General features: G+C 35.6%; 2 protein-coding genes across 2 annotated transcripts; one reads left to right on the top strand and one right to left on the bottom strand.

The window, feature by feature from the left end:
* The first annotated feature begins 4315 nt into the window (after positions 1-4315).
* Positions 4316-10212, top strand: LOC147508188 (glutamate dehydrogenase 1, mitochondrial-like). Its single transcript, XM_086600763.1, is given in 13 exon segments — positions 4316-4554; positions 4658-4731; positions 7032-7086; positions 7202-7324; positions 7743-7856; positions 8094-8315; positions 8495-8569; positions 8677-8793; positions 9035-9285; positions 9373-9448; positions 9556-9642; positions 9801-9917; positions 9919-10212. Coding segments are annotated over 10 exon segments (1236 nt in total). The 5' UTR covers positions 4316-4554; positions 4658-4731; positions 7032-7086; positions 7202-7216; the 3' UTR covers positions 9988-10212.
* Positions 10213-10879: 667 nt separating this feature from the next.
* LOC147508187 (putative H/ACA ribonucleoprotein complex subunit 1-like protein 1) lies at positions 10880-12796 on the bottom strand. Its single transcript, XM_086600764.1, has 5 exons — positions 12553-12796; positions 12141-12289; positions 11938-12053; position 11760; positions 10880-11188 (listed from the first exon to the last, which is right to left on the bottom strand). The coding sequence occupies exons 1-5, from the start codon at positions 12725-12727 to the stop codon at positions 11015-11017; spliced, it is 615 nt and encodes a 204-aa protein (XP_086456890.1). The 5' UTR covers positions 12728-12796; the 3' UTR covers positions 10880-11014.
* Between the last annotated feature and the right edge of the window lie 233 nt (positions 12797-13029).

Below are 13029 nucleotides of genomic sequence, written 5' to 3'. Positions count from 1 at the left end.
CCTTTGATAAAATTCTTCAACTTCATTTTTTTGTTTAATAATAGAAGTTTGATTGAATTTTTGTGAGATTGCCTAATAAGGCGAAGTTCATATATATTGAAGCTACTTGAATAGCAAGGAGTTCCCAATCATACGGAAAGAGATAAGATAAACATCATTTTAAATGCAAAACTATACTTATCGAGACATTTCCACAACATATAACTCAACTATGTTTTGAAGTTAGTTTAATGCATTTGCATCTAATTTCTGATTTTTCGTTATTTATATTTTGAAGTTAGTTCAATGCAGTTGCATCCAATTTCCAATTCCCATTATTTATTTTTTGAGATCAGTTCAATGCAGTTGCATCCAGTTTCTGATTGATCGTTAATTATTCTTTTCGGTTAGTTCAATACATTTGCATCAAATTCCCAATTTTCTATTAATTGTTTTTGAGGTCGATTCAATGCATTTGTATCCAGTTCGATTTCACATTAATTATTACGTGAGATTAGTTTAATGTATTTGCATCAAGTTTTCGATTTCTCGTGTTTATTATTTGATAAAGTTGCATTTGCATCTAGTTTCCGATTTCTCGTTATTTATTGTTTGAGGTTAGTTCAATGAGTTTGCATCTAGTTTCCGATTTCCCGTTAATTATTTCTTGGGGTTTTGCATCCAGTATATTTTTTGAGATTAGTTCAATGCAGTTGCATCCGGTTTTCAATTTTCCGTTAATTATTTTTTAAGATTAGTTCCACGCATTTACATTATGTTCCCAATTTATAATTAATTTTTCTTTGAGGTTATTTCAATACAGTTGCATCCAGTTTTTGATTTCCCGTTAATTTAATCTTTGAGGGTTAGCTCAATGCATTTGCATCCAGTTTCTGATTTTCCGACAATTATTTTTTTGATGTTAGTTTGATGTATTTGTATCCAAGTTTTGATTTTCTGTTAATTATTCTTTGAGATTAGTTTAATGCAGTTGTATCCATATTCTGATTTTCTATTAATTACTTTTTAAGATTAGTTTAATGCTTGCATTTGCATCCAGTTTCCGATTTCCCGTTAAATATTATTTGAGGTTAGTTCGATGCATTTGCATCCAGTTTTCCGTTCCCCATTAATTATTTTTTGTCGTTAATTTCATTCAATATTATATATATTTTAAAATATTTGTCATTATTGCTTTGCCGTTATTTTTTTTTTCATTTTCTATTATATATTTTGTATAATTATTTTTAACTATATTTTGAAGCCATGTTAAGGATATATTCAAATAAATTATTTTATCATAGATACTAAAATTGTATGATTTGTAATAGGAAATTAGTTTATACAAATCACCTATTTTTTAGCAATTTTTTTTTATTTGATCAAATATAAATTAGTTTTTACTAATCACCTATTTTTTAGCAATTTTTTTTCAAATATATAAGAATTGGAACACTAAAAGTGTTTGATTCGTATTTGTACAAATCACCTACTTTTTTAGTATTTTTTTTTTATTTGATCAAATATATAAGAATTGGAAATACACTCAAACTCTCCAAATATAAGAATTGGAAATACACTCAAACTCTTCAAAGATCTTTCATATTAGAGTGTCACATAAGATAGAAAAAAAAAGTTAACTCTCATATTAGAGTGCCACATAGGAGAGAGAAAATACTTCTTTAAAGGTCTCTGCTTTAGTATATAGATAGTAGATATCAATATCATATTATTTTGCAGCATTCCATCAGGTTGGGAGAACACCCATATAATTCATCTAAAATTAAATTAGGGGTGGAACTCGGACGGGTTGGATTGGGTTTAGGTAGGGGTGACTTCGGATCGGATCGGATCGGATCCGATTAACCTCCTTCGGAATTTTTCCAAAAAAATTTCGCGGAACCTAATATGCTAGCCAAATCCGATCCAATTTTTTTTCGGATTCAAAATATATTTCCAATTTCGGAACTCTCGGAAATTTCGGAATAACTCGGAAATTTCGGAATACTTGGTAAATTTTCAAAAATCTCTTTACTTTCAATTATTTTTGGAATATTATACGCCAATGTTCATTGTAGGGAGAGAAAACTATGTCCACAACACCAATGTACCAACAACAATACGCACTTGTTTACTGAGAAAACCTATTTTCATTCAAACAAGTGATCCAAGAAAAAATGAGAAAAAGAACCTGCAGCCACCAATAGCAAGCATTGCATTCTGTTGAGGTCTGGGTATTTGTAATGTTTCAATCTTTTTTCGGTGTGGAAATTGAAGCGTGAAGTGTCTCGTGATAAATAATGGATTATGGTCTTGGACTCTAAGTAGCTTTACATAATATTCTATCTATTGGAATTTGGCTTTTGGATTGGTCCGAAGTCATTGTATGACTCAATGACATTTTTTCATATCATTGTTGTTATGGCGGACGGTGTAATGGCGGTAGAAGTGGTCCAATTCAAGTGGGAAGTAGCGAATTTAGGTTATGTTTTTGTTTTGTTTTGGAAGTAAAAACTAGAAAATGAATGAATGAACGGTCGAGATCTAATCAAGTGGATAGTGAGAGAAGTATATATTTTCGGAATAAATTGGCAATAATATCGGAAATTTCGGAAATTTCGGATCGGATCGGATTTTAGAATTATATCCAAATCCGATCCAATTTTTTTTCGGAATTTTCAGAAATCGGAAAATCGGAAAATCGGCCCATGAAAACTACACCCAGAGCCAGACCAATTTCGGGTCGGATTTCGGAAAAATCGGAAATTCGGCAAAAAGAGACACCCCTAGGTTTAGGCATAATCCGAGTCCAATTTGAGTTTCAAATGTTTCAACCCAAGTCTAGGACCAAGCCCTAGTCAGTCCTTAAATTTTCAGCTCAAGCCCTAGCCCGACCAATTCGGGTTGAGTCGGATTATGTCAGGTTGGTCAAACTTCTCAGGAGTATTTTTTGGAATTATGAGATAAAAAACATCGAAATTAAAATCTTCTAATGAAATCAAAGATATTTAATTGTTTGAAAGGAAAAATACATTTGTTGATTACATTATTCTCTCTAAAATAGAGATTTTAAACTTTATTTTTTACAAAAATAGAATTATTGAAAGATATACATACATACTAGCTTGTATGCCCGTGCATACGCACCGGCTCTTTTGAAAACATTTAGATTTTTTTAAAAAAAATTGGGACTACTGTTTTAGTCGCTAATCCGTTTTAATTTTCTAACAAATTATTTTTAATTAAGTTTTAAAAACCCGTTTTTTCAATTGGGAGAGACATTCTGTTTTGATAGGAGAAAGATTCCTACTTTAATTAAAAGTGCTAGAATTTGTTTTAATAGGAAAATAATTCCCGTTATAATTGAAAATGAATTCCCATTGTAAAAAAGGATTTCCTTTTTCAAATAGAAAATAAATTTATGTTTTAATAAGAGATGACGTAGAATTTTAATAGAACTCGAAAAATACCTCTTGTGCTCTTGTGGGAGCTTTAATATTAAGATATAGATATATATATGCAAACGGGTTCAAGTTTTTCAGTTTTTTTATATTCTAACCCAAGCCCAACCCAAAACCGAGTCGCGTTTTGATTTTACAAAAGCAAGCCCAAACCACGTATATGACATGTTAGCCCAAAACCAACAAAAATCGAATTTTAGTCCATCAGACTTAGGCTAACCCGACCCAAGTTCCACCCCTATCCAAAATCCCTCCAAAATCAAGGTAACGCCTGTCAAAATGAACACAATATTGGTTTATACTAGTTAGTATGGGCTACGCCCATGTTCTTTCAAAGTCTTTGAACCTTTCACCTATTACTATATAATAATCCATATTACATAAAAATTATATTGTGCACACGCGCGTAAGGTGGGGCAAAATGATCTCCCCACTGAATATTTGGTATTTATTTATTTTTGAATAAGTTGGATACAGGAAGGTGTTACTACATAATACAAAGGAAAACTGTTTGTGAAATGTGAATCAATTGGATATAGGGAGCCAGGGAGGTGTTACTAAATAATGAGAAAAGGTGAGAAAAAAAATACGCTGTTTGAAAGATTTAGCTTGACTGCGGATCGTCCGGCAATCTTATAGATATCGGATACGATATCTTTGGGATTTTTTTTGTGTGGGCTTATTAGCCAAAGGAGATCTCCCCCTCGCCCGCCCAACCAGCCCCCACACTTTACCTAGCCTATGCCTACTCATTTTTAAGGTAAGCTTTATATAACTTCCGCTTTAAAGGCAATTAGGTCCACTTTTTAATCCAAAAGAAGGAAAAAAAAACACACACACTATAAAAGTTTGAAAAACATGAGCAAACAAAATCTATAAACAGAAAAGGTTTCAATCTCTTTAACCAACAAAGATAGTAATAAGAAACACTTGAGAGAAAGAAAGAAAGCTGAAGGAGTTGAAACAAACCAAGAGGAACTTCAATGCCAAGAAACCAAACATTCCATATTTGTGAAGTGGGATTCGCGTTGGAATCACAGATACATATGCTTATTCGATAATAATTGGGTGCTAATCCTCCACGTCTCTTAATATTCGTTTTACCGTAAATAAGGTTTGGTTATTCTGCCGCGTTTTACTATGGTCCTATATATTGGATGATCATAGCATCATATTCTTGTTATGTTTGATTCCTTTACTTTGCTATTTATTCACAGGTTCCAGATCTAGTTGCTCACTTCTGTAATATTTTTAAGCTTTGGATTCATATTGCAAACTTGGAGTTGATCAGGTACTTGGTATGGTTTCTTTACTTGTTTAATTCATTGATTGATAAAGCACTTTTTCTGTACTCTGTTTGCATTCATGTTTGATGATCGTTGTGTTAGAATGACTATATGAAGTGTGAAGACTGTGAACTGAGATTCTGAGGGGTTGTCTGGTTTGTTGTGTAGTGTTAAAAATTAACTTTCTGTTGGTACCAACCAAACAGGGTACTACTGAGTTTTGGGGATTCATTTGTTCCGGGAATTGTGTAGGAGAAAATCTCGGGGTCAGACTATTGACTCTATTGAGTCACACAACTCGCTGAACGGTCAACGGGAGATATTATTTTTGCTAACTTGAAATGTCCTGATATTTCGTGATCTCTGTTGAAATTTGAGGAACAGTGCGATACGTTTCAAAGTTGGTATGCAAAATATTTTAGCGTTTTGGTATTGGCATAGTTTGTCACTGGCTCACAGAATAAAATGTTGCTAAATTTCATAAATCTGACGAAATTTTAGAAATTTAATATCTGGTTTGTAGACTTTCACAAACCTCTTGAGTTGACATTTCGGAAATTTTAAATTGTGGCTGTTGTGTTATCAAGTGAGCGGAGCGGCTCTGGATATGTGGTCCAAAATGTTGTTTCGTTGGTTTTTATCTCCGTTATACTAGTCTTATTGAAGTATTTACCAAATTTCAACCCGTCTAAAATTGTGAAATGCCTAGAAAGGGGTGAAATATTTAAGTTATAACACCGACATCATAGTATCATACTAGCAAATAGGGTTGTCAATGGGTTTTGATAACCTGATAATCGATCTGAACCAAACCGATAAAAAACAATTTGGGTTTTGGTAATTTGGTTTGTCCTCCACCGACTCGAAACCGAACTGAATTGATAATATATTGGTTTGGTTTCGGGTTTGTCATCTACCGAACCGATAATATAGCATTTTAGTAATATTTATGATTAATTTTATATATATTTATCATTTGTGTAATTGAAATTAATTAATTTAATTTAAGATTTAATTGATTTTATAGTTTTCGATTTAGATCGGTTCAGGTTCGGTTTGCAATATATCTTATCGGTTCGGTTTGCAATGAAATGTAATATTATTAGTTTGGTTTTGGATTTCCAATTTTCTTATCAGTTCAGGTTCGGATTTTCCAGAACCCGACCCAAACCGATCATTGACAGCCCTACTAGCAAAGACCAATCATAGATCTGGTCGATACATATCCAGATAAAGTCACTGTTACTTCAGCCCGGGGAAATGGGTAGTCCAACTAAAGTGGTGCTCAACTGCTCAGCCAAAATTTAGAAAAGTTGCAAACGTTTTAGCTTTACTTGTACACTGATGATATTGAACTCTTTATGCGTCTTTCTATCACTCAAGAGCTCAGACCTTAAAGGTCACACAGGGTAATGTGATTAAAAATTAAGTTAGGTTTATATGGTCACAGGATTAATCTATTTTTCCTGTCGTTCTCGTTCTTCAAGTGACTTTTAGTGGTTGTTAGTAGTTACATAATCGTTTATCGACAAAAAAAAAAGTAGTTACATAGTCAAGACCAAAATTCCGTTGTTATCAAGGCCCACATTCCCCACAATGTGAACAGCACCAGATATAGACCTGATTTTCGATTTTTATCTAAAGATGCATTAGAGTATGAAAGACCGAGCAATATTTTCATATCAAGGCAAAATTTGGAGAAAATGTATGGTGGACTCATATTGCATAAACCGAACTGATTTTTCAGAGATTATATCGAAGTTACTTGGAAGTTGGAATTGGATTAATAGTTGCCAGTCGCCCAGACCCATCTCGGCCCAAAAACATCCCTCAAAAATAATGCAAAGTTTTATGTAGAGAAAATGGCGGCTTTGGACTCGAGGATCATTCTTTCCCTCTTTTGGGAACTTTTGTACTTAGTTGACCCAAGGACATTATCCGCACAACAACTATCTGAGTCAGTCTCCAACCTGTGTAAATAACTGCTTAGTGTCCACAAGGGTATTCTTGGCAATGTATGCATGTTCTTTCTGTCATTCGTGACGAAGTTGGATATATTTTCTCTGTCAGCATGGACTCATTAGTTCATGTTTCCTTGTTTATCTCATGTGTTCAACTCTTGAATTAATGTTACTATATTAGAGATGCAGAAATTCGACTACGCACTTGAATGTTTGATGTTGACTTCAACCATTAATAAATATATTCATTTAGCTCTTGATCATTTTGTATGTATATATATATATATAGATTGCAGCAACACAACTTAAACATAATCCCCTTTCTTTCTTTGCTTGGTTTACAGGTTTTAAATCAGTTTCTTATTGTTATTCTGCAATACCAACAAGCAATAGCTTCAGGTGAGATACCCTCATACCCAGTATGAAAATATGATTCAATATGAGTTTTGATTTACTTTTGGTTCTCTTTGTTTTCAGTTTGGGATTGAAATAGAAAACTTTGTTGTTTGTGTAGCTTTTAGGATCGACCATGAATGCATTAGTGGCAACAAGTAGGAATTTCAAGCGGGCAGCTCAACTTTTGGGGCTAGACTCAAAGCTAGAGAAGAGTCTACTCATTCCATTCAGGGAGATTAAGGTGAACAAATCCTGTTCCGATCCTTTTCCATTTTATATAGTGGATGTGAAATAATGATGGAGGTTAATAAGGTCTATAAACTTGGGGAGAGCTAAATGAGCATTTGATCTTATCTATTAATAAGGAAAAGAACAAAGAAGAAAATTCTGTAATCTTGTATCAAAATAAAATTCAAATCTTCTCGACGAATCAAATTATAAGTCACTTTACTGACATAAAAATCAACTTAGGACATGGTACAATGAAATTTTTAGGCGTCAGTCCCAGAAAACTTGAACGCTTACTCCTAATTCTGTGGCTCTAGCTAGTTATTCTTTACTCTCTTTATCTTACTCATAATTTTTCTTTTGCTTCCTCTGTTAGCCAGTGACATTCTTCTACTTATGCTCCTACTACTGCCCTTTTAACTCAATTTCAGGTTGAATGCACAATACCCAAAGATGATGGTAGTTTGGCATCTTTTGTTGGGTTCAGGATTCAGCATGACAATGCAAGAGGCCCCATGAAGGGAGGAATCAGATACCATCCAGAGGTTTGATATTCTTCATTCCTACTTCTCATAACATAAACAAAAACGATTTCTAATAGTTAAAATGGCATTACCAAAGGGAAAAAAATCAGTCACACAAAGAACTTCTCATGGAAATAAATAGTTCTTTTGGTAAACTTATCTTCGCTTTCATCCAAAAAAAATTCAAGAAAGTTTGGTTGGCATCCAGATATTGGCTGCATCAGATTTCAGTTATAAACAACTCAAGTGACTATGCAGGTTGACCCTGATGAGGTGAATGCTCTAGCACAACTGATGACATGGAAAACAGCAGTAGCAAATGTTCCATATGGTGGAGCTAAAGGAGGTATTGGGTGTGATCCAGGGGAACTAAGCATCTCTGAACTTGAGCGACTTACCAGAGTTTTTACACAGAAGATACATGATTTAATTGGAGTCCATACTGATGTTCCAGCACCTGATATGGGAACCAATCCACAGGTTAGTCCAACATAATTAAAATGTTGCTTACTTCTTTGGATTTGGCGTATTAGAGTCTCCTTCAGCTTGGTCTGGTAATTATCGTGTTTTTGAGGTCTTTGTGCAATGAAATACCTTCAAAATATATAGCAAAATTTAGTGTCTAATTAACTAATTTACATTTTGGGATGGTGAATCAGACAATGGCATGGATATTGGATGAGTACTCAAAATTTCATGGCTATTCACCTGCTGTAGTGACTGGAAAACCTGTTGTAAGTATTTATCAAAACTTACAAAATTTTGAAATCTAAACAAAAACTCACTTTGAGAACTAGGGCATCCTATATTCTGAAGCTGATGACATCAATTGCTACAATAGGACCTTGGTGGATCCCTGGGAAGAGATGCAGCTACTGGAAGAGGGGTACTCTTTGCAACAGAGGCACTTCTTCAAGAGTACGGAAAGAGTATCTCTGGCCAACGATTTGTTATACAGGTTACATTGCATACTCCCTTATCTATTTACCTCCCTGCATGTTGCTCGTCCGTAATAACTTCTTTTCACAGATAATCTAAGTTAGCAGTTCCTATACTTGGCTTCTGAAGTGAATAGTTTCAAACTTTCAGTATGCTTCAGTAAAGTTTTGAAAATGGGTGGTCATCCCTAACTAACCCTACATGCTTTCTAGTCAGTTGATTGTCTGATAATAAGTATCACTCTTTTTCCTATCTCTCAGGGTTTTGGAAATGTGGGCTCCTGGGCTGCCCAACTCATAAGTGAGAAAGGCGGGAAAATCGTTGCAATTAGTGATGTCACAGGTGCAATAAAAAACAGTAATGGAATTGATATACCTAGCCTAGTCAAACATTCCAAAGAGAATCGTGGAGTAAAAGGTTTCCACGGAGGAGATGCAATTGACCCAGCATCAATTCTGGTAGAGGACTGTGATGTACTCATTCCGGCAGCCCTTGGTGGTGTAATCAACAGGTTCCTTTTCATACTAAATAGTATCAATACACTGACGCTTTTCATAATCTTTTGGCCTACTTATGAAGATGCATTCTTTCTCTTAAGGGATAATGCAAACGAAATCAGAGCAAAGTTCATTATTGAAGCAGCAAACCATCCTGCTGATCCAGAGGCTGACGAGGTAAGTTGTTATAATTTATAAACTAAGTGGAAGAAAAGAAATGTAAATTAGTACTTACATCTAAACAACATAAAGAAACTATCCAACTTGGCTACTTCCATCTGCAGATCTTGTCAAAGAAAGGTGTTGTGATACTTCCTGACATATTAGCCAATTCAGGTGGCGTCACTGTGAGTTACTTTGAATGGGTTCAGGTAGGGGCTTTCCCAGCTTTCCTCTATATCCAGATTTACTAGTAAATTTAGCTTAATTTTTTGAGATTTTTTTTAGTCTAGTTAGTCATCTGCATATTTTTCTATTGAGTTGGAAAAGTAAAAATACATGAAATTGATATTGGTCTTCCTGTTTGTAGAACATTCAAGGCTTTATGTGGGATGAACCAAAGGTGAATAATGAGCTGAGGAGATACATGACCAATGGCTTCAACGATGTGAAGGAAATGTGCAAGACCCATGAATGTGATCTCTTGAATGGGAGCATTCACTCTCGGAGTCAATCGTGTTGCTCGGGCAACCATGCTTAGGGGTTGGGAAGCCTAAGGTCCCAGAGGTTGATACTGATAATTGATGTTGGCGAAAATAAAGGAGTACCATTTTCTTTCGGTATTCACATCGGTCATATGATATGATAAATCACCTTAAGATCATGAGCAGTCATATTACTATAGTAGAACGTTTTCTTCTCATTTTCATCCCAAATCAGGGGTTGGATTTTGTGCAACTATGTCTTGTTATTTTTCCCAAAAGCTACCGTGTTCATGTGTTTCTCTCTTTTACTATCACAATAAGCCACGAGCAGTAGAAAATGGATATATATAGTAACAGGGAATGGTTATTATGAATAGATCCTTTTCTTTTTTAACATCGAAGTTCCACGGACGCCCGAGTAAGCAAGCAAGATGCTAAGCGAGAATAATAATAATATGATATCTGATTCATCCATCAGTCAAGCAAAGTTGATGAGATCTCACCAAATCTTGTCCCCTTGGATGGATGCTGCCTTCCCTGTTCTGAACTTCTTCCGCTGATGCTGATTTCTCTAATTCTATTTTGGCGTCCAAAGCTCTCTTCCTCTTGCTCCATAATCATTCTAGTATAGACTGCTTAGTCTGAATGCCCGGACGCCCCTGCTGTTTCTTGTTAAAACCGATGTGTTCCACTCTCAAGGGGTAGCCCCGACTGTTGACTGAGCATATGGGGAAAACCAAGAGGAAATGCATATGAGCACTGGGCACCTCGGATTCTAAGGAAAAGAGACTTCCTAAAAGACTAGAAACAAGGAAATATTGACCATTTGCTAGATATATAATGCAATTTGGCAGAGATTAGAAGTTCCCATGTTGTATGTGATTCAACTTGACATTCCAATAGTACCAAGTGTTCAAAACACAAGAAAACTTCTACAAAACAAATATTAGTGCAATTTGACAGAGATAAAGAAGTTCCCATGTTGAGGTGGTTCAACTTGACATTCCAATAGTAATAATGTGTTCAAAACGCAACATAACTCATACAAAACAAATATCAGTGCTCAAACAATGTCATGTTGGGAAAAGCAAAAACCATTCTAATATCTCCCCCTACCCCTGAACCCAGTACCACCACTGCGGCCACCTCTAGGAGGACCTCTGCCACCACGCGGGGGACCCCTTCCTCCACGACTGAACCCTCTACTTCCTCCACGACTGAACCCTCTGCTTCCTCCACGACTGAACCCTCTACCTCCACCTTGTGATTGCCCCTGCAGAAAAAAATTGAAAAAAGAAAGACTATAATTAATATAAAAGAAAAAAGAAAAGCAATTCAAGCTTCATAACTGTCAAGGATAGGCATATAATTTGTTAGAGGCTTCAAGCACGTTAGAACCATTTAAATACTGAGAAAAGAGGAATGAAAAGAAGAAAATGCAACTTGTATCCTTGTTCTAGATGCTAAGGTCAGGCGAGTCACTGTAGTTTACTAAAAGTTGAGAAAACCCAGGACGAAGCAGGTAAATGGTGAAGGAAACTCATAGAATGCCATAAAAGGAAAAAGGACTACATGAACATACACAAGCATTTTTAGTCTGGTTCATGAAACGTGTCCAGAACCAGTAGAAAAAGAAAATGAGAAAGAGAAACAGACAAGTGATTAAACATAAAAACACAGTCAAAATAGGATTTCGGGCCCATTTAGGTTTATGTCACACGGACACAGACACATAGTATGTGCTATACCTCAATTTTTTAGATTTCGCCGAGTCAGACACTGTATCCGTGTTGGATACGGACACACATGTCTGTGTCAATGTAGCATAGATTTAGGTTGACTACTCTTGACAAAATACATGTCTGTCCATGCTTGGACTTTGACAATGGCAGGCACTGGAACTTTGATCACAATATAGATATGATATGAAAAAAGGAAAAACATCCAATATAAAGTCGAATAGTCACTCAATTATATCACTCAATTATAATAGGAACTAGGAGCTGGTGGGATTAGGCATACTTTGGCTGTGGGAGAAATCTTGCCAAAGGCAATAGCTTCGCCGGGTCAATGTAAAACTTATCCCCAGATGCATAAGAAGTTGCAACAATTCCTTCCATCATTTTAACTGAAAACAACTGCATCCAAAAAAAAATGCACTTATCAATAACATAAATTCCAACCATTAGTAAAACTGCCATCCATCAACAAAAGGGACTACTTACAGATTCATTAATAGGACCAAAAATTTCGTCCACCTTTCCAATCTGTGTCTTGTTCTGTAGATAGATTGGAGCATTGAAATAGGGTATCTTTTCATGTGTGAGTTTAATTACAGCATCTCCTTCGCAAGCATGAAGGAACGAAGCAACCTCTGCATTTTACAATCAAACTTCATATAAGCATACAAATTCCAGTCCAGCTAAATAAACAACAAAGGGTCCGCATTGAGCTCATTAAAGTATAGAAACAACCCATTTCTTTCTCATGATTGTTAAACAACAAGTAAACAGACCTATCTTACATTCAGATTGCTTTACCACTTAAAGAAACATTTTTTAGAGTTTTATATGGTTTCCCAGGGAAGCAAGCAATCAAATAGAGTAGTAAATAGAGAGAGTTTGGAAAAAATTGTACCAACTACTTCAGAAGGAGGGCCTTCGTCACGAAACCCACCACCACCACGTCCACCATACCCACCTCCACCACGGCCACCATACCCACCTCCACCACGACCTCTTCCACCACCTCCGAACCTACCACCATCTCTTCCCCCAAAACCACCACCACCTCTGCCCCTTGGAGGTCTCATTGTTGTTTCTGTTGTGAAAAAAAGGTTTTGACTGTGAGAGAGTTGTGGAGGCTTTGTTTTGTTTTACCTTTGTTAGGGTTTAGGGTTTTGGAAGTTAGTAATGGATCTTGGCCGCTCATTAGTTATTGGGCCTCGTCTGATGTAATTGGGCTGGTCCAAAATCCACCTTGAATGAATTTGATATATCAACGATAATTAGAAATGTCGATATATATATACTGCATGCGAAGTTGCGAACCACTTGTCTTCTCCCTTCTTTTGCGTTCCGAGCCAACTTTTTTTTTTCAACAGAGAGTTGACAG

The sequence above is a fragment of the Coptis chinensis genome, chromosome 3 (assembly GCF_015680905.1).
Source record: "Coptis chinensis isolate HL-2020 chromosome 3, ASM1568090v1, whole genome shotgun sequence".
Classification (NCBI taxonomy): domain Eukaryota; kingdom Viridiplantae; phylum Streptophyta; class Magnoliopsida; order Ranunculales; family Ranunculaceae; genus Coptis; species Coptis chinensis.
Note: the sequence above shows the minus strand (reverse complement) of the source record. Positions and strands in the feature narration are given on the sequence as shown.